The sequence below is a fragment of the Macaca thibetana genome, chromosome 15 (assembly GCF_024542745.1).
Source record: "Macaca thibetana thibetana isolate TM-01 chromosome 15, ASM2454274v1, whole genome shotgun sequence".
Classification (NCBI taxonomy): Eukaryota; Metazoa; Chordata; class Mammalia; order Primates; family Cercopithecidae; genus Macaca; species Macaca thibetana.
The window spans coordinates 18,361,173-18,383,145 of NC_065592.1; the positions used below are offsets into that span (position 1 = coordinate 18,361,173).

The 21,973-nt window shown below is 41.8% G+C and overlaps 1 protein-coding gene across 1 annotated transcript in view; it reads left to right on the plus strand.

The window, feature by feature from the left end:
- Nucleotides 1-21,973, plus strand: part of STOM (stomatin) — a 296,176-nt gene that overhangs the window by 261,283 nt on the left and 12,920 nt on the right. The window contains exons 2-5 of the mRNA XM_050761891.1: nucleotides 1,016-1,131; nucleotides 17,215-17,318; nucleotides 18,716-18,788; nucleotides 20,073-20,155. Coding sequence (XP_050617848.1) covers nucleotides 1,071-1,131; nucleotides 17,215-17,318; nucleotides 18,716-18,788; nucleotides 20,073-20,155 — 321 coding nt within the window. The 5' untranslated portion in view covers nucleotides 1,016-1,070. The remainder of the gene's footprint in view (nucleotides 1-1,015; nucleotides 1,132-17,214; nucleotides 17,319-18,715; nucleotides 18,789-20,072; nucleotides 20,156-21,973) is intronic.

Consider the following 21,973-nt stretch of genomic DNA (forward strand, 5'->3'; position numbering starts at 1 on the left):
GTTCAACATAAAGCTGCTACTCCAACCCCTCCTGCGACGAAGTGCCTGTCTCTGGTCCTGGCCATTCCCCAGCCTGATGAATGGCCACCTTGTAGGCTGGTCCTTACAAGAAATAAAGTCTTTCCTGTTTTTTGTTTTGCTTTGTTTTTTTGAGACGGAGTCTCTCTCTGTCGCCCAGGCTGGAGTACGGTGGCGACATCTCGGCTCACTGCAACCTCCGCCTCCCGGGTTCAAGTGATTCAACTGCCTCAGCCTCCCGAGTAGCTGGGATTACAGGCGCGCGTCACACGCCCGGCTAATTTTCGTATTTTTAGAAGACACGGGGTTTCGCCATATTGGCCAGGCTGGTCTCGAACTCCTGACCTCAGGTGATCTACCCGCCTCGGCCTTCCAAAGTGCTGGGATTACAGGCGTGAGCCACCGCGCCCGGCCGCCTCTCCTTTTCCAAATGTATACATTTTGATTTTCTTAACACTCCTCACTCGAGTTCGTTCACTTCGGTTGGGGGCTGATCTGCTGGCCCTCACTTCCGCCACTTCGGTGCCCCTCAGTCTTCTCCCCTCACTCGGACCTCACGCCCTCATGACAGGGCGTCATTTTCTCCCCTCTAACTCCTCAGCCCATAGGAGGCGCCTTGGTCCGGTACCTCTGCCCAGCAGGGCGACTTTTCCTCACTCGCACTTTTTCCTCGGGTCATCCTCTGCAGCCACCTCCCCACTATCCTCACCCTCCGCTCCACGTCCGTGGCTTCCGGCCTCCCTTCCGGTGCAGGGGCCCGGCCTTGTACCCACAGCCTTGGGGGCTCTCGCCCCTCAGGCCACTCCCCTCAGCCCACAGACCTAGCGGGATGGGACTGCGAAGCTGCAGCGCTGTAGAAGGACCGGAGGGCGGGGAGTCGGAGGTGTGTCCTCCTCGATCCTGGGCTTTGATTGGCCAAGTCTCGCGGGGGCGGGACCTCGATTGGAGGCGGGGCGGCAATCTGGGTCTTGTGGCCCTGGCTCCTCGGGGTGTTCCCGGCGGCTCCGGGTTTGGCGACGAGGACGGAGAAGTGCCACTGCGTCTCGGGCAGCATGGCCGAGAAGCGGCATACAGCGGACTCCGAAGCCCAGCGGCTCCCCGACTCCTTCAAGGGTGAGCCCCGCGTCCCCTGACCCTCCCGCGTGGACCGAGCCCCCGCCCGCAGGGTGCGCTCCGCGGTCTGACAGCCGGGCTCCTGGCCAGTCTCCGCTGCTTCGGGCTGGGCGAGAACTCAAAGCCGCGGCTCTTTCCTAGTAAACTGAGCATCACGAACCTTGTTTGGCAGACTGGAGTCACGATAGAGGGGTGGCGGGGTGCCAACGGCACGTTTCCCATCGCGCGGGCTCGGGTTATCTCGCGGCCGCCAGATGCCAGGCCCCATGCCAGCGCTGCACTATCTCGTGTCACGCACGCGGACGAGGACACGCAGAGGGAACTGGCAGCCAGTAAGGCGGATACCGGGACCCCCACATCTCACCCTTTGCCTACTTCCCTTCTTTCCCGACTCACCCTCTCGAAGGCCACCTCCCCACCCAGGCCTGGCCCGGCCCCAGGGTGAACCCCTTCCTCCCCCAACCCCACCTCCTGAAACTTAGACCGATTTGCAGAAGGAAGAAGTCTGTCTGGCTTTCTTCTCACCTCTCTTTCTAGCTCCACTTTCTGCCCCATTTTTCCCCCTCCGCTTTCCTTTGCGTTTTGGAGAACTCTCCTTCCTGCCTTTTGTTCCTCGCCAGGAACCCTGAGTTCTCCCACCCTCACCCCCACCCTCCCTTCCCAGTCTTCAAGGCAGAAGTTGCAAGTGGCACAGTCTCCTTCCCCTGTGGAGAAACTGGTACTCTGGAGAGGGGGTTCTAATAAAGAGAGGTGGTGGACCTCTCAGGAGTCCTGGTATTCACTGAGGAACTCTTAGTGATCCAGAGGAATTACAGTGTTTCTAAAGACGGAATTTCAGGCAGGGTGGCAGTGAAAGCAATTTAGAGGGCTGGGTGATCCTTTCCAGGACCCCGCAAAGAACACTACATTGGAGTCATCTATTCTGATTATTTGTAAAGCCAGCTTTATCCTCGCATTTTACCTGTAAGTTCCATTTCCCTTGTCCAGGAGTCCATGTGTTCAGTTCCTTCCCAGGAGCATCAAAGGAATTATAGAAATCTTTATTCCTCACTTTTTCTCTACTAAGAATGTTGCAGGATTATCTTCCCAAATGGAGAGTGTAATAGGGAGGAGTTGATGAGAATAATAGCAACCACAACAACAAAAATTGAAACTAAATAGGCAAGGCTCTGTGCCACCCGCTTTTTTTTTTTTTTTTTTTTTTTTTTTTTTTTTTTTTTTTGAGATGGGGTTTTGCTTTTCTTGCCCAGGCTGGAGTGTAATCTCGGTTTACTGCAACCTCTGCCTCCCAGGTTCAAGTGATTCTCCTGCCTCAGCCTCCCAAGTGGCTGGGATTACAGGTGTGCACCACCATGTCCGGCTGATTTTGTATTTTTTGTAGAGATAGGGTTTCATCATGTTGGTCAGGCTGGTCTCAAACTCCTGACTTCAAATGATCCACACGCCTCGGCCTCCCAAAGTGCTGGGATTACAGGCATGAGCCACCGCGACCCCCCAGTGCCACATATTTTATGTATATATTACTTTATTGAATCTTCACAACAGATGATGTGGTAGGTATTCTAATCCCCGTATTATACTTGATGAAACTTGATAGTCAAAGAAATTAAATTACTTAAAGTCACATAGCTTGTATTTAAATCTAGATTTGACTGATTCTAAAACCTGAATAGGAAAAAAATGGGCGGTAACTGCCTTTTTGATAGTTGTCTTTTCCTAGATAAGAAGGTGGGTATTAGGATGCATTCCTCAATATCCTGACCTCCTGGTGGGAAACTGCAGTGGGAAATCTGCTTGGAGTTCTTTGGGAATCAACATGATCTTTGTACTTAATGTTTATTTACAGACGAGTGGTCACAGATGAGTTTTTAACTTCCAGTTTTTTTTCTTGGTTCTATACTTAACTATTTTTTAGGCAGAAATCTTTCAAGATCTAATGAAAACCACTGCTTCCTCTCAAAAATTAGACATACAAATAAAATTTTGCATAGTCTGTGTTTTTTTTAATGTAAACCTTAGAAATTTGACACTACTAGCAAAGCTATTGCTGGAGTTTATTAAATAGAGGTTATTGAATGCTTTCCCTGTGCCAAAACAGTTTAAGTGCTTTACAAACATTATCTAATTGCATTCTGTAACAGCTCCACAAGAAAAAAGTCATTATTCACCATTTCACAATAAGGATACTAAGGCTCATGTGGTAAAATCATACAGTTTCTAAAATTTTCAACCCGGTTTCAAACCCCGGCTATCTGATTTTCTGAACCGTTTTTCCCATCCCAGAGATGGATACCAAAATGTAGAACCTTGTCTAACTTCAGTACTTTACTGAAGTTGAGAGACAATAAACAAAAAAAGCCTGGAGGAACACAGCTTCAGTGATGACTTCCAGAGGTCTGCTTGAGAGGGAAGCAGTGGAATTATAAAAGCCTAAACTCTGCCTCTTTGTCTTTGCTGAGAATTAGTTCTAGGTAGGTAAATAGGACCAGACCTAGGGCAAGACTAGTTTTTTTTAAAGGCAGTGTATTCACTTTGTAATGAAATAATGCAAGTGAATTGCAAAGAATGTATCGTTGTAATTAAGAGCCATGTCAACCAAATAAAACCCTTTGGGAGAATGTCTGAAAATAAGAAGAATCACGAGACTGATTGTTTATTTCAGTTGTTATAGCCAATCAGATTGGAGAGAACTTTGTAACTTCTTCAATAATTAATCTGAGTTATTCCATCAGTGGTCATAAATTAACTTATGGAAGACCAAGTCTACAAAACTGGCATATTTATTTATGATTAAATAGATTTTTGGTGCCACTTGATGGCATAAATTTTACATGGTAAAAGACAGTCACTGATTCCTAGTCAGCTTTGAGAAAAAAAAAAATTAAAGATGTTGATAAAGTGATACAGATGGGATTCAGAATCAGTTTTTTTTTTTTTTTTTTTTTGAGACGGAGTCTCGCTCTGTCGCCCAGGCTGGAGTGCAGTGGCCGGATCTCAGTGCAAGCTCCGCTCCCGGGTTCGGGCCATCTCAGCAGGCGCCCGCCACCTCGCCCGGCTAGTTTTTTGTATTTTTTAGTAGAGACGGGGTTTCACCGTGTTAGCCACTCGATCTGCAAGCTCTGCCTCCCGTGCTGGGATTACAGGCTTGAGCCACCGCGCCCGGCCTTTTTGTTTGTTTGTTTGTTTGTTTTTGTTTGTTTGTTTGTTTGAGACGGAGTCTCACTCTGCCACCCATTGCAGTGGCCGGATCTCAGCTGCCTCAGCCTTCTCCTGAGTAGCCTCCCGAGTAGCTGGGACTACAGGCGCCCGCTACCTCGCCCGGCTAGTTTTTTTGGTATTTTTTAGTAGAGACTGGGTTTCACCGTGTTAGCCAGGATGGTCTGGATCTCCTGACCTCGTGATCCGCCCGTCTCGGCCTCCCAAAGTGCTGGGATTACAGGCTTGAGCCACCGCGCCCGGCCCAAAATCAGTTTTTTTAAGAAGGCATGGAAAAGCAATTTCCTGAAAACTATTGTAATTACAAAAAAGTGAATACCCTTTCTCTGCGTCTGTCTGGTATCCTGTGCATATCTCTATCATAATGTTTATTACATAATACGTTTATCAGTTTGACTCATCTTCCCCTCCCCTCCTATAACTAAACACACTTTTTCTTTTTGAGACAAGGTCTTGCTCTGTCGCCCAGGCTGGAGTGCAGTGGTGCAGTCATAGCTCACTGCAGCCTCAAGTGATCCTCCCCCCTCAGCCCCTCGAGTAGCTGGGACTACAGGTGTGCACCACCACACCCAGCTAATTTTTTAATTTTTTGTAAAGGCGGGGTCTTACTATGTTGCCCAGGCTGGTCTCAAAACTCCTGGACTCAAGTGATCCCACTTTAGCCTCCCAAAGTGCTGGGACAACAGGCGTGAGCTACCACGCCTGGCCTTTAGACCACACTTTTGAAAGAGATTGTGTCCTTCTTCACTGTAGTAGCCCAGTATCAAGTATGTAGTAGGTATACAAAAACATTTGTTGAAAGAAAAAGGAAGCAGGCAGGGAGATAAAAATCCCCATGGAGTAAATAACATTAAGTGTTTGCCTTAACCTTATGTTGGTGGAGCAGTTTTTCTGTTTACCATTGATTTTATTAAGTTTGTTATAACCCAAGCTGTTGATTTTAGGGCACAGCCATTATGTTTATTATATATTATTACAGATAGACATTATATTTGTCTGGGTTTATATTATCAATAAAAGGATTATAATTGCCAAGATAATATATTGTCCCTAATAAGAAATCTCCTTTTATTTATTAAAGCATGGAAAGAGAAGTTAGAGGTCATGGTTAGTAGAAAGAAAGAAGTGTGTGTCAATAGAAAATTTTCTATTGACACACACTTCCTGCTACATTTTTTTAAATCTTTCTCTATTTGCTGGGACTAGGAAAGAAACTTGAACTCCAAGCATTTGGCCTCACATTTCAAAGATTATCCTTGAGGACACAACCGATAAAGTCCTAAAGTCTCAGACAATGAAAACTATACCGAACTTGTGGTCCAATTAAAGTGAGCACTATGGCCAGGCGCGGTGGCTCAATCCTGTAATCCCAGCACTTTGGGAGGCCGAGACGGGGATCACGAGGTCGGGAGATCGAGACCATCCTGGCTAACACGGTAGACCCCGTCTCTACTAAAAAAATACAAAAAACTAGGGGCGAGTGGAATTTAGAATTAAAGGCGGAGCTTTGTGGCTGAGATCACTCACTCCAGCCTGGGCAACAGAGCGAGACTCAAAAAAAAATAAGTGAGATTGGTGTATAGAGTATAGTGATGGTCCAAGAATTAAAAGCTTTGGGTTTAGAACGGTCTGAACTTTACTGCCCCAAGTGTGGTCTGTTTCTCCTCCAGAGATACAGTCCCCAAGCAGATTGTTAGTTGATATTTTCTCCATAGTGCCCAGATCCCAAAAGGTAATTCACTTCATAAAGAGTTTCTTCTTCTAAACTTATCAATAGTGATCTTAAAGTTGTGGTAATAATAATGGCTACTGCTTGTTGAATACTTCCTAAGTGTCAAGCCCTTTTCATATTTTCTCATTTTATCTTCACAACAACTGAGTGAAAGAAGTACTGTTCTTTTCCCCCATTTTACTGATAAGAAAATTTAGTGGTAGATTTGGAATCTAACACCAAAAATGCAAGCTTTTAGCCACTGCTTAGCTGTTAATCACAGTGAAGAACTGAGAACCTTGTCATCTAGTTTTCTTCTGCTTCCATTTCCCATTTTTAAATGAAAATGATGTTACCCTCCAAATACTTATATGAGAAAAACTTAATTGTGGGTAATTTTAAGATGTCCAAGTAAAAGAGCTGGGGAAAAAAAGAAAAACTTAAAAAGTGGAAGGTTTTTGTTCTATTTTCATGTATTTCAGGTCTAGATGAAATTTAATTCACTTAATACCCATTATTAAATTGTTTTTCTCTTCAATTTTCCTGAACATAAATGTTTTGGTGCTTCCAGACGTGGGCCATGTTCAGCCCATTCTTCTACTTTCCTGAATTCTCTAACCTCACAGTTGGAAAAGGTCTGATTTTTTTTTTTTTTTTTAAAGAAAACACTTGAGGAAAGCAGTTGACAACTACTTGGGGCAGGAGATGGTTCTGTACTGTATCCCAGTATCCTGTCTGCTGTTTCAGTTTGTCTTATGTAAGAGGCAGTCTTTTTTTTTTCTCTCTTTCCCCCAAAGAAACAACACACTCAACTCATCCAGCAACTATTTAACAAATGTTTTTTGAGTACCTCTTATACACTAAGTATCTTCCATATTAGCTTATTTACTCATCACACTAACCTTCTGAGGAGGTACTCTTATTAGCCCTGTGTTTAGATGGGTAGACTGAGGCACAGTTGAGTAATAAGGTGCTTTCTCAAGATCACACAGCTAGTAAGTGGCCGAGCCATCTGGGAACCCATTATGCTATACTGTTTTCATAAAACCAAAATCTCATGAAGACAGACAACTGAATACAATAATTACAAGTGTGATAAATATTGTTTTAAAAGGGTAAAGTGCTATTGCAGCGTTATTTTAGACTGAGAGGTCCAAATTTAAAATTATTGCTGTTGCTCTCACGTGTTTTTTCCTCTTGTATGGCCTGAAACATTTGAACGCAGGAAAACTACAGAAAATCCTTAAAATATTTAGGAAATAAGACATTTATGCTTATTTACTTTCCTTATTCTTTTTGAGCTGAGCAAAGAGTAACTGTTACTGCAAATCTTTCTTAGAAGTAGTTCTTTTGTTTTCCTTAGTATTTCATAGTAAACACATTTTAAGCTTTATAATTCAAACTACATAGTGCTTCATCAGTATCAGTTATTTTGGTCTAGCGTTTATACCTATAGATGGATTTTAACAGGGAGGAAAAGTTACAGTCTTCACTCATGGTTTTTAACTTGATACCATCTGGCCTGTAGCTACTCTAGCCCAGAGAATAATTTCTTCTGTAGAGATTTAAGGATAAGGGCATTTGAACAGCTAAGCTGTGCCTAATTAAAATATTAATTTGAAAGGCAGGCTATAATGTGTGCTTGTTTGCTATGAAATCGTCTGCCTTAAAGGAATTGCAAGTTGTGATCTCTAATTAAACATTACCATTTTTTAACGTATATTTATCAAGACCCTACCATGTGGTAAACTCTGCCTCTTTCTTACTTACAGCTTTTTAAATCTATCTCTCATTGTAGGATGCTGTCTTCATTTTTGTTTCTTCCATTTTTACTCCTTCTATTTCTCTTATTTTCCTTCACTTCTGTTATGCCCTTCCCTTCTTTGTCTTTTTCTCCTAAAATTCCAGTCATTTGAACAACTTAGTTATAGTAAACATTTGATTAATTGAAGAGGAATTTATATTCACTTATTCTACCTGCCCCTTTGCTTATTTTCACCAGGAGTTTTTGTTTATCAGGCCTTATAAAGGCCTTGTTTCAAAATAAGCAAAAGAGAGAAACTGAGAAGCTGGGAAATGTACCCTTATTTGAATAGCTAGAAGAAAGATCAAATGCATTATTTAATTTATGCAAGTCTTCCTCCTCAAATAAATAGTTGGCTGACATAAAACAGGAACAGCGTGTAACAGCCCATTGTCCAAATCCAGCTGACTCTGTTTCTGTATGTCCCACAAGTTATGAAATAGCTCTTATATTTTTAAATGATTTTTAAATAACAAAAGAATACTTTTTCATTACACATGAAAATTATGTGAAATTTAGATTTGTGTCCATAAATTAAGTTTCATTGGAACAGCTGTGCTGTTTATGTAGGTACTATCTATGGCTGCTTTTGCATTGCAAAAGTAGAGTTGAGTAGTTGCAACAGACTGCAAAGCCCAAAATATTTAGTTCCTGGTTCTTTACAGGAAAAGTCTGCCAATCCTGACAAAGAATCTCTGATGAAGAATCATAGTGGCTAAAAGTAACAGTTAATCCTGAATACATATATTTTTAAGAAGAAAGTTCAAAAATTGCCAAGACTTTTCAATTTGACCTACTGTTACCCCTAAAAAGTGCTGCTACAACTGAATAGCATGTGTTTTTGAGACTAAACTTCCAGCCCTTCTGTCTTGCCCCACCCAGGCAGGACTTCTCTCATCAATTTACCACATAAAGTGTTTTATTTGCACTCTGCGAAGGCAGAAGGAAAAAAGTGTCCATTAACTGTTGCAGTTTAGGTATTTCAGTAATTCCTTAGCCCATCCTTTACTTTTTGTGTACAATAATGCTTATGACTCACAGTCAGATTCTCAGCGGAGGAAATCCAGTTATCTTTTGAACTCTACAATAATAATAAGTCTCAGTAATGAATGGATTTATTACTCCACATGATTTCCAGTAGCGCTAAGGTTAATAGATCTGAAAGTAAATCAGCTGATGGGGAACGGGAACAACTACAGCCCTCTGGACTAATCAGCCTGTGTTGTCATCTTGGAAAGAATGTTTAACTGCCTTTCCAGAAGCTTACCCAACAGAAATTACTACACAACTTGCATTTTTCATTTGTTTCATGGTTTGGTTGGTTTTCTTTTGTTTCTTCCAACAAGGTCTTTAGCCTTATTACTTTGGAACTTCAGGAGGCATATTTTACACCCTCTTCACAGATTTTTGTAAACATTATAAATACTCATGTGTGCAAGGAGGAGCTACATTGTGGCTAACATGTCATAGGAATTCACAAATGGTGGTTATCAGGAGTAGTAATAAAAGATACCTTCAGAATGAGAGAATTTTAAGAGTTGTATAATTTCATCTTTTCGGAAAAATTAATTTACCTAGGAAATAAGCAGGTACAGAAACATTGGTAAAAGTATATTCAATGCAGCAGTTTCTAAGTGAGAAATTTGGACACAACAAATTTCATCATATGAAACAATGGAATTAATCTTTAATAATGATAAAGAATATGTACTGATAATGAAAAAATGTTCGTAACATGGATGGGAGGGAGAATATTTTAAATCACTGTGTGTACCATTCTTTCATTATTGAAAAAATGTAGGCTAGAAAAGGTTTAAAAGACGTATATCAAGGCAAAAAACATCCAGAGATAAAGTATAGATAATTTTTCTGGTTGTTGAGCTACTATTTCTAATTTTTGTAGTAACTTTTGCTTTTAAAGTAAAAAAGCAATTTTAGAAAATGTATGTGAGTTTCCTGGAGGTAAGCCCAACTTGAATGTTCAATACAAAAATTCAAATGTATAGGCTTATGTCCATATTCAGACCCTTCTTTGATTAGTTAAAAGTTTATTCTACTGCCATTTTGGTAATAAAAGAAAAAAAATACTCTAAACCAGGGGTCCCCAACTCCCAGGCCACAGATGGATCAGATCAGCAGCATTAGATTCTCATAAGAGCACGAACCCTGTTGTGAACTACACATGTGAGGGATCTAGGTTGTGTGCTCCTTATGAGAACCTAATGCCTGATGATCTGTGGTGGAACAGTTTCATCGCAAAACCATGCTCGCCCACCCTTTCCCGTGGAAAAATTGTCTTCCACGAAACTGGTCCCTGGTGCCAAAAAGGTTGGGGACCATTGCTCTAAACTATGGTAAAGTAGTATTTACAACCAAGTATCATAGGATCCCTAATTTTTAGGAATGTTCTCACCCAGCAAAATATCAACAAGTGTATTAACCAAAATATCAATCAGTTTGTCCCTTTCCCCATAAAACTGGTAGGAAGGATTCAGTCCTAAAGTAATACATGGGAAACTTGAAGTAAATGAATTTCTTTTTTTTTTTTTTTTTTTTTTTTGAGACGGAGTCTCGCTCTGCCGCCCAGGCTGGAGTGCAGTGGCCGGATCTCAGCTCACTGCAAGCTCCGCCTCCCGGGTTCACGCCATTCTCCTGCCTCAGCCTCCCGAGTAGCTGGGACTACAGGCGCCGCCACCTCGCCCGGCTAGTTTTTTGTATTTTTTTTAAAGTAGAGACGGGGTTTCACCGTGTCAGCCAGGATGGTCTCGATCTCCTGACCTCGTGATCCGCCCGTCTCGGCCTCCCAAAGTGCTGGGATTACAGGCTTGAGCCACCGCGCCCGGCCAGTAAATGAATTTCATGAGATTTTAGTGAGTGAGAATTTCTTTTATTCCCGGAAGTGGTAGATGACTAAGGGTTCATTTATAAGCCTGCTAGAGTTTAAGCCTCACCTCTGAGCTACGCATTTATAGCACAACGTGCCATAAATAGGCACAGCTGGAATTAAGAGGGCTTCCTCTGTAAAAACATCAGATTTCATTCTCAGAACTCTAGTGATGCATTCCCAACTTAGGTACTGTGTACCTTTTTGAGGTGTAACCAGGTGGGAAAGAATTTTAAGAGCTGAAGATAGGATACTTTCATTTTAAAGGCATTAGAAAAATATGAAAGTGCCATTTTCCCAGTGTATATACTGATTATTTCTAGCCAAGCATTTGATATGTGAAAGACCAAATCCAGTTTTCAAAATATGTACATAATTCCTTGTTCCTGGTGATTTGCAATTCCATATGCACATCTGGGGTTTTCAAAAACACAATGTGACAATGGGAACTGACACAAAAAAACTGGGCTGAACTTTTTGGCTTGTCCTCATGTAGATCTCCTCATAAATGAACTTCTTGAACGTCTTTGAATGTCCCAGCCTAGCCAGACTGGGGGCAGATATGAAGCAAAGGGCAAATTAAATTGTTTAAGAGGCTTTTGATCAAAAAGGGTAAGTGCTATTTTCCCATTTTTCTTCATGAAGATACAAACACTTAAGTAAAATAGAAGGATTACAGAAAACTTTCATCTAAATTTACTAATCATTATCTGTATTCTACAAGGCCAGCCTACTAATCTTTACTTTTCACCGGTAAGGAAACTAAGGTTCAAAGAGGTAAAGATCATGCAACTAAGAAGTATCAGAACTGAAATTCAAACACAGTTACTCCTCGTTCTCAGGGAATCTCAGTGTAATAAGGGATATAAATGCACAAGGAATTAAAGTATTAGATTAAAATATAATAAAAGATTAAAATCCACTTTGGAAGGTCAATTGAAAATAAATAAAAAATAAAAGATTAGACAAGATATAAGTGCCATAAGATAATTTTCAAAAAATGCTATCAAGATTCAAAGGAAAGAAGAAAAAAAACCATATCTAGCTAGAAAACTTGCTGAGAAGTATTTTATTTTTTTTTTTTTATTTTTTTTTTTTTGAGACGGAGTCTTGCTCTGTCTCCCAAGCTGGAGTGCAGTGGCGCGATCCTGGCTCACTGCAAGCTCCGCCTCCTGGGTTCACGCCATTCTCCTGCCCCAGCCTCCCGAGTAGCTGGGACTACAGGCGCCCGCCACCTCGCCCGGCTCATTTTTTGTATTTTTAGTAGAGACAGGGTTTCACCGTGGTCTCGATCTCCTGACCTTGTGATTCGCCTGCCTCGGCCTCCCAAAGTGCTGGGATTACAGGCGTGAGCCACCGCGCCCGGCAAGTATTTTATTTTATATCACTCTATGCTGGGTAGTGTGCTAGACACTGAGAATATAAAAGTGAATAAGCAACATCCCTGCCCTCAGGGGGTTTTTACTGTAGTATGTTATGGGAAACTTGAACAGTATTTGAAAAGGCACCAAATGGTGTCAGATAAATAGTATTTGTGGTCAATCTGTCCTTGTTTGGAATACATTTCACCCTGGAAACCTAGACCTATGTCTGTCACAGAGCCTTGAAACTGTCTTTTGCTATAAATAGGCATGGCTGGCATGAAGAGGACTTCCTCTGTAAAAATATCAGATTTCATTCTTAGAACTCCAGCCATGCTTTCCCGGTTTGGATACCATCTTGAGAAAGTGCTTCAACCATGAAAACATCCTTAATGAGGATTTTTTTATTCAGGGTTAAATTTAGAACACGGGCTTTGGAGTAAGATGACCCATATTTGAGTCCCAGGTCCTCCGTTGTGTGACTTTGGGAAAGTTAAGTGTTGCTTTAGTTAACTCATTTGTAAAAGGTAGTTAAAAATGCCCTCACAGGGCCTGGCGCGGTGGCTCAAGCCTGTAATCCCAGCACTTTGGGAGGCCGAGGCGGGCGGATCACAAGGTCAGGAGATCGAGACCATCCTGGCTAACACGGTGAAACCCCGTCTCTACTAAAAACACAAAAAATTAGCCGGGCGAGGTGGCGGCGCCTGTGGTCCCAGCTACTCGGGAGGCTGAGGCAGGAGAATGGCGGGAACCCGGGAGGCGGAGCTTGCAGTGAGCTGAGATCTGGCCACTGCACTCCAGCCTGGGCGACAGAGCGAGACTCTGTCTCAAAAAAAAAAAAAAAAAAAAAAAAATGCCCTCACAGGCTGTCGTAATAGTTAAATGAGATACATGTCTAAAGTAACTTTAAAAACTGCCTGGGATGTAGAAAACCCCTCAAAACAGCCACTGTTGTTATGATCAGTTATGGTAGTACTAGATAAAGCTTTCTTCACAAACAGTACTATGGCTCTGCTTTGAATATTCTCTCGATGAGTATGTGTGTACCCCCTAAATTATAACTTAGAAACCTCCAGGATTACTTTAGATCATTTTATTTAAGTATACATGAAAACATTTACCTCACACTGTGACACAGGAGCAGAAAATTACAAAGTCACATACAACCCAAGTACTCACTATATTTCTGATTTTTCATCCTATGTTTTAGAGCACTTGACCTGGGTGCCAACATGTGTTTCTCTTCTCCCATGTTCCCAGCCTGAACACTCTGCTTATTTCTTCGCCTCCGATTTATTCCAAGCCCCATCTTACTGCCATTTTGCCCTTTCTTCTGAGCAGTAACACGTGCCTGGCATACCTTTTCTCCCCTCTGTCATTAAAATAGCTCCTGAAAATGCAGCAGAAGCCTTCCAAGTGGTTGATAAGAAAACCTGTGATATCCCTTGGCCTTCTCAGTCCCTATGTCCTCTACAGAAAGGAAAAGCAAACTAAAAATGAGGATGACACTGGATACAGAAAATAGGAACACAACGTATGGGGTGATGGGAGTTCCCAGGATGATGGTGAAAGCAATTGCAGAATGATAGCCGTGCACACCAGATGAGGGAAGTCCACACAAGGCCCTGAGAGAGAATTCTTTCAGAAGATACAATTGATAGTATACCTGACCCCTTTGAGAGGAAATTTAGGCAACTGATTTAAGGTTGGATCAATAAGTACATTGAAAACTGAACAGGCCGGGCGCGGTGGCTCAAGCCTGTAATCCCAGCACTTTGGGAGGCCGAGACGGGTGGATCACGAGGTCAGGAGATCGAGACCATCCTGGCTAACACGGTGAAACCCCGTCTCTACTAAAAAATACAAAAAACTAGCCGGACGAGGTGGCGGGCGCCTGTAGTCCCAGCTACTCGGGAGGCTGAGGCAGGAGAATGGCGTGAACCTGGGAGGCAGAGCTTGCAGTGAGCTGAGATCCGGCCACTGCACTCCAGCCTGGGTGACAGAGCAAGACTCCTTCTCAAAAAAAAAAAAAAAAAAAAAAAAAAGAAAACTGAACAAAGGGAAAAAATAAGACAGTAACTCCAGAAAAAACAAAAATGGTGCAGGAAGAGAAAACTAGTGATACCTCACTACTTGGCTTAGCTTTGAATTGCATTTATAAATTCATAATATAAAATCTCATATTGATCTAAATGAAGTTATGATGTAATTATATTGGAAAGATCGGTATAAGTATGTGGTGGGGGTAAGAGGGAGGAAAGAGAACTAAATCCTTTTCCGTAGTAGAAAGTTAATAGTCCTCAAAACTGAAAAAGCAAGAAGTAACAAAACAAGCATTTCCTTCCTTCCTTCCTTCCTTCCTTCCTTCCTTCCTTCCTCCCTCCCTCCCTCCCTCCCTTCCCCTCCCCTCCCCTCCCCTCCCCTCCCTTTCCTCGTTTTGTTGCCCAGGCTGGGGTGCATCACAGCTCACTGCAGCCACGAACTCCCAGACTCAAACAATCCCCCTATTTCAGTCTCCTCAGTAGCTGGGACTACAGGTGTGTGCCACCACACCAAACTAATTTTTTTTTAAAGTTTCAAGTAGAGATGGGAGTCTCACTAGGTTGCCCATAATGGTCTCAAACTCCTGAGCTCAAGCAATCCTCCCATTTCGGCCTCCCAAAGTGCTGGGATTACAGGTGTGAGCCACCATGCCTGGCAGAAGCATATTATTATTATTGTTTTTTTTCTAAAGTAGAGAAAGAATCTCCCTATGTTGCCCAGGCTAGTCTTAAACTCCTGGGCTCAAGGGATCCTCCCTCCTCAGCCTTCCGAAGTACTGGGATTATAGGCGTGAGCCACTGCACCCGGCCGCAAAGCATATTATTTAGAAACATGGAGATAGATATCAAAATAGTCAAAGTAGCAAATGTTTTTGAGGAGGAGGAAATTGGAAGAGGTGAGCATGGGAATGCCCTTTTTTGTACTAATCTTATAGAATGGTTTGATTTTTTAAACTTTATGCAAGTGTAACTTCAAAAACACAAATGCATAGCCACGAAGGCCAAAAAAGAAGGTGAAAGAGAAATAGCTACAGGGGAGAAAAATAGGTTACACAATTTATTTATTTATTTTTAAAAATGTCATTTAAGGCCGGGCGCAGTGGCTTATGCCTGTAACCCCAGCACTTTGGAAGGCCATGGTGGGCAGATCATTTGATGTCAGGAGTTTGAGACCAGCGTGGCCAATGTGGTGAAACCCCGTCTCTACTAAATACAAAAAGTAGCTGGGCGTGGTGGCGGGTGGCTGTAATCCCAGCTACTCAGGAGACTGAGACAGGAGAATCGCATGAACCCGGGAGGTGGAGGTTGCAGTGAGGTGAGACTGTGCTACTGCACTCCAACCTGGGCAACAGAGCGAGACTGTCTCAAAAATAAATGAATAAATAAATAATTTAAAAATATGGTGTGTACGGCCGGGCGCGGTGGCTCAAGCCTGTAATCCCAGCACTTTGGGAGGCCGAGGCGGGTGGATCACAAGGTCAGGAGATCGAGACTATCCTGGCTAACATGGTGAAACCCCGTCTCTACTAAAAATACAAAAAACTAGCCGGGCGTGGTGGCGGGCGCCTGTAGTCTCAGCTACTTGGGAGGCTGAGGCGGGAGAATGGCGTGAACCCGGGAGGCGGAGCTTGCAGTGAGCCGAGATCACGCCACTGCACTCCAGCCTGGGAGACACAGCGAGACTCCGTCTCAAAAAAAAAAAAAAAAAAAAAAAAAAAAAAAAAAAAAAAAAAAATATGGTGTGTACACAAGGAAAGTTTTCAAAGAATATACCAAAATACCTCTGAATTTAAAGTAATTTTTCCCTCCTTTGTTATACTCTGTGAATTTCTTGCAACATTACCTTTGTAATCAGACGGAAAAGCTGTTTCATATTACAGGAACAGGAAGCAATTAGAAATGTGAGAGGAAAACTATGTACAAAGATGTTCACTACAACACTGTTATAGCACTAAGGAATCAACCTGTGCAATCAGGAAGTGGGCAATAAATGATGCTGCATAAACCTAAGGAAATATTTTACAGGTGTAATTTTTAAAAAGAGGCTCTAAACAACTTTATACTCATACCATATGGTTTTCACCTTTAATCATATTGTACGCCTAGCTAAAATGCTCTAATGCCTTTTCCCTCTTTCCCTTTTCTTTTCTTCTTTTCTTTGCTTTGCTTTGCTTTGTCTTTGCTTTCTCTCTTTCATTCTTTCTCTCTCTTTTCTTTTCTTTTTTCTTTTTCTTTTTTTTTTTTTGACAGACTCTTCCTCTGTTGCCCAGGCTGGAATGTAGTGGTGCAATCTCTGCTCACTGCAACCTCCACCTCCTGGGTTCATGCAATTCTTTGGCCTCAGCCTTCCCAGTAGCTGGGATTACAGGCACTCGCCACAACGCCTAGCTAATTTTTGTATTTTTAGTAGAGATGGGGTTTTGTCATGTTGATCAGGCTGGTCTCAAACTCTTGACCTCAAGTGATCCACCCCTCTCGGCCTCCCAAAGTGCTGGGATTACAGGTGTGAGCCACCTCGCCCAGCCTCCACTTTCTTTTCATTGATATTTTCTTACCATTACATCCTGCAAGAAACTCTCTGACAGCCACCATCACCTCCCCACCCCATTCCATTCTCACCTCCATCCTAACTGCATGAGTTAACTCATTATGTGTCTTCAAAATATTCTGAACAGATACTGTATATCTGTACTTACCACCTAATATTATAATTATGTGTTTGTCTGACTTTCCCACTAAACTTTAACCCTGAAAGCTGGGATTGGGTCTTACTTATTGTTATCACTTCAGTACAAAGCAGAGGGCCTAATAAATAGTAGATGCTTAATAAATGTTTGCTGAATAAAGTAGTGAGTAATGTGGAAATATACTTGTGTTATGGCATTACATAGATAAAGGAAAGTAGTACCTACACTTCAGGGCTATATGAGGATTAGAGGGGAAATTCATGTAAAACCGCTGGTGTAATGCCAAGCACATAGGTGTTCAGCAAATGGTAAGGATGAAGATGGTGGTGATTATGCTAGTAACAGTTGTAAGAGTTGTATATTTTTTGTTTTCAACAGACAGCCCCAGTAAGGGCCTTGGACCTTGCGGATGGATTTTGGTGGCATTCTCATTCTTATTCACAGTTATAACTTTCCCAATCTCAATCTGGATGTGCATAAAGGTAAAGAACATTTCCTTCACTTCTGGGAAGGGGTTAACTCCTACCTCCATAAGCCTATTCGTGTGTGCCTATGTGTGTGTGTGAGAAAGAGACAGACTGTGTCTCTCTTATAATTCTTATTTCTTCATCCTTCCTTTGGAAAATTTCTTCTACTCACCTATTAAGATGGAAACTTAAAACTTGTTTCAGCCATTTCCCTTCCGCGTGGGCTAAAGTAAGGATCACCATCAAAAATTTCCTGGGGCCAGGGATGTGAGATGGTTCTGAGAGAACAAGTTCTTCAGAGTTAGGATGATGGGGTTTGACTGCTGGCTTTACTGTTGATTGTATGACCCTTGCTGTTTCCTCACCTGTAAAATGGGAGAAAGTAACAGTACCTACTTCATAGGACTGTTGCAAGGATTAAATGAATTAGTGTGTCTAAATGTATTTATCACAATGCCTGGCACGTCATAAATACCCTCAGTGCTGGTTATTTTTTTCTACAAAGTTGTTAATACTTTGATATTATGACTATCATTTACATATTTCTAAGAAGATAAAATATGTTCCAAGCATTTTCAGATCAATTTATTCTTAAGGGAATCAGAAGAAAAACTGTGAAGACTTCAGCTTTTTATTTTCTGAATTAACAGTGCATGAGTAATTTTTTTTTTTTTTTTTTTTTTGAGCCAGTCTCGCTCTGTCGCCCAGGCTGGAGTACAGTGGCGCAATCTCAGCTCACTGCAACCTCTGCCTCCCGCGTTCAAGTGATTCTTCTGCCTCAGCCTCCCGTGTGGCTGGGATTATTATTATTATTATTTTTTTTTTTTTTTGAGATGGAGTCACCCTGTTGCCCAGGCTGGAGTGCAGTGGTGCAATCTCAGCTCACTGCAACCACCACCTTCCAGGTTCAAGTGATTCTCCTGCCTCAGCCTCCCAAGTAGCTGGGATTGCAGGTGCCCGCCACCATATCCAGATAATTTTTGTATTTTTCGTAGAAATGGGGTTTCACCATGTTGGCCAGGCTGGTCTTGAACTCCTAACCTCTGTAATCTGCCCATCTGGGTTTCCCAGAATGCTGAGATTACAGGCGTGAGCCACCGTACCCGGCCTGCATGAGTAACTCAATAACAATGTTAACAGCTGAGGAGTGAGGTTATGGATTTGTTTCTGTATACTATCCTGTCCTTCCTAAATTTATACAGTGAATATCTATTGCTTTTGTAATCAGTAAGAATATAATAAATATGCTTTGAGAAGGTAAACATTGAACATATGATTTATAGATATGATCTGGATCTAAAGAAAAAAGATGAGGCATCTGATCTGTTTAGAGCACAAATATATATTTAAGAAGCATACATGTAAATATTTGTACTCTTCATGTTAAATTATCATTCATGTTTTTATTCTAGATTATAAAAGAATATGAAAGAGCCATCATCTTTAGATTGGGTCGCATTTTACAAGGAGGAGCCAAAGGACCTGGTCAGTACTGGTATTCTAGATTGTTGATCTGAAACCTGAGGTTCTTTATTTTTATTTTTATTTTTATTTAGTTGTTTTTTTAAAGACAGGGTATCATTCTGTCACCAGGCTGGAGTGCAGTGGCATGCTTATGTCTCACTGCAGCCTTGAACTCCTGACCTCAAGCCATCTTCCCACCCCAGCCTCCCAAAGCTCTAGGATTACAGACGTGAGCCACCGTGCCCAGCCTAAAATTTTTTTATTGATGTGATTTCCCTTATGAGGGCCTCTTCTACTCTGTCTTATAAAATAGTTCATGCAGCAGAAGTTGTATAACAATAGCAGTGGCTCTAGCCAATCTTTTGTTACCCTTTCCTTCCTACCCTTCCCCTCCCCTTCCCATTTGAGCTGGTAAGATTACCACTTAGGCCAAGAATAGTACAGCTATACAAATTTGAGCATTAGAATCTCTACCAAAGAAAGACTTTCAGTCATTTATTTGGCAAACTTCAATTAAGCTCCTACTGTGTTCCAGGCTCTGAGAATTCAAGGGAGACTAAAACACAGTCCCTACCCTCAACGATCTCCCTATTTAGTGGTAGGGACCAACAAGGAAACAGATAGCTACAATCCTATGTGATAAGTATTATGATCAGGTACTCACAGAGAACTGTGAGAAAAGAGAAAACCTGAGAAGTGTTACTGATCCAAACTAGTAGTAGGCTGAGGCAAGTCTTTCTGAAAGTTACATCTTGACTGAGTCTTGAGGTCTGAAAGGTGTTAACCAACAGGAGGTGTTTGCAATGGAAATAGCAACATACACAAAGCAACAAAGAGGAGAGTATTGCAGAGCAAGTAGATCGGCCAGCAAGAGGGCAGGGTGTGAAGAGAGGGGAAGTGGCTGAAGAGGGGAACAAAGGCGAGTTATGCAGAACCATGCGTGGGGCAGGGTTTGTATTTTAGGGGGGATTGCTCTGCTTGCAGCTTAGGAAATATATTATAGGAGAGAAACTACAAAAAATAGAAGGATGGCCTGGGAAATGATTGCATTGGTCCCGGTGGGGCGGTGGGGGGAAGAGTGATAGCAACAGTGGATTAAGGAAATTAACTCCACAGACTTTAGTGGGGACAGTCAAATATGGGAAGTAAGCAAGAGGAATCAACGTTATCGTACCTGGCTTCTGGCTCATTCACGAAGATGAACTGATGACTTTTCTGTTCATTAGGTTGATCTTCTTAAAACTGAATGGAGAAGTGAACTGATTAGGTTGCTGTGTCTGTATAATGTGTGTATCTTTGTTGCAGGTTTGTTTTTTATTCTGCCATGCACTGACAGCTTCATCAAAGTGGACATGAGAACTATTTCATTTGATATTCCTCCTCAGGAGGTAAGGTTTTCTTTGAATAACTGAGATATCACATGTGAAAGTGCTTTTTTTTTTTTTTGAGACGGAGTCTGTCTCTGTCGCCCAGGCTGGAGTGCCGTGGCCAGATCTCAGCTCACTGCAAGCTCCGCCTCCCGGGTTCACGCCATTCTCCTGCCTCAGCCTCCCGAGTAGATCACCGCACCTGGCTAATAATTTTTTGTATTTTTAGTAGAGACGGGGTTTCACCGTGTTAGCCAGGGTGGTCTCGATCTCCTGATCTTGTGTTCCGCCCGTCTCAGCCTCCCAAAGTGCTGGGATTACAGGCTTGAACCACCGCGCCTGGCGTGAAAGTGCTTTACAATGAGGGACAGCATAGTTAGAACATAGGCTTTATTCATTTTAAATTTTTTTTTTTTAAATTGAGATAGAGTCTTGTTCTGTTGCCCAGGCTGGAGTGCAGTAGTGTGATCTTGGCTCACTGCAACCTCTGCCGCCTGGGTTCAAGTGATTCTCATGCCTCAGCCTCCCAAGTAACAGACTATAGACATGCACCACCACGCCCAGCTACTGTTTTTCTATTTTTAGTAGAGACGGGGTTTTGCCATGTTGGCCAGGCTGATCTCAAACTCCTGACCTCAGGTGATCTGCCCTGGCTTCCTAAAGTGCTGGGATTACAGGCGTGAGCCACTGTGCCTGGCTAGAGAATAGGCTTTAGATCTTGACTGCCTTCAGCATTTCTAGCTCAGTGACCTTAAGCAGGTCCTTTAACTTATCTGTGCTTCAGTTTCCTCATCCAGAAAATAGAGATTGTAATAGTAAGAACTACTGTATAGGGTGGTTCTGAGAAGTGCTTAGAGCAACGACTGATAAATAGTAAGTACTGTATAAGTTCTTACTGTTAGTATTACAGTTGGCCCTTTGCATGCATAGGTTTTGCATACAGGGATTCAGCCAACCACAGACTGAAAAGATTAGGAAAAAAACTCCACAAAGATCCAAAAAGCAAAATTTGAATTTATCATACAACAAGTATGGCACTGAATCCACATGAATGAAGTGATGTGTAGGTATTGTGTTAGATAATATAAGTAATCTACAGATGATTTAAAGTATACAGGAAAATGTACATAGATTATATGGTTGGCTCCATGAATCAAAAATATTTGGGGAAAAAAGCAATAGACAATGATACAATAATACAAATTTTAAAAAACAGTATAGTATAGCAACTATTTACATAGTATTTATATTGTGTTAAGTATTATAAGTACTCTAGAAAGGATTTAATGTATAAAGGAGGATGTGCATAAATTGTATGTGAATATTGTGCCACTGTATATAAGTGACTTGAACATCTTGGATTTTGGTATCCTCTGGGAGTCCTAGAATCAATCTCCCACAAATACCGAGGGATGATTGTTAGAAAATATAGTGTAATGCTAATGAAAGTATAATAATATCATCATTGTTATTACTATCACCATTTTTATTACCACGTTTCTCTTCTATGGTTTCTGATAGAAAACCCTATTTAGTATAATATTTTTTTCTTCTTAAGGTTTTAGTCTAGATAAATTGGTTAGAAACCAAAGAATTAGAAACTGCTTGTTGGGCAGAAACTGCTTGTTGGGTGCATTTTAGATAAAATTCTCCTGCATCAGCCTCCCGAATATTTTTTTTTTTTTGTATTTTATACTAGTGATTATTTTGTGCCTTTTCAAACTACTTCACAAATGTTATCATAGATGAAACTCACGGCAGAATCCCTAGAAAGTATATAGTTGCAGTGAAACAAAGGAATTCCTCTAAATTACAGTGGCAGAGCCAAGACTAAAATTG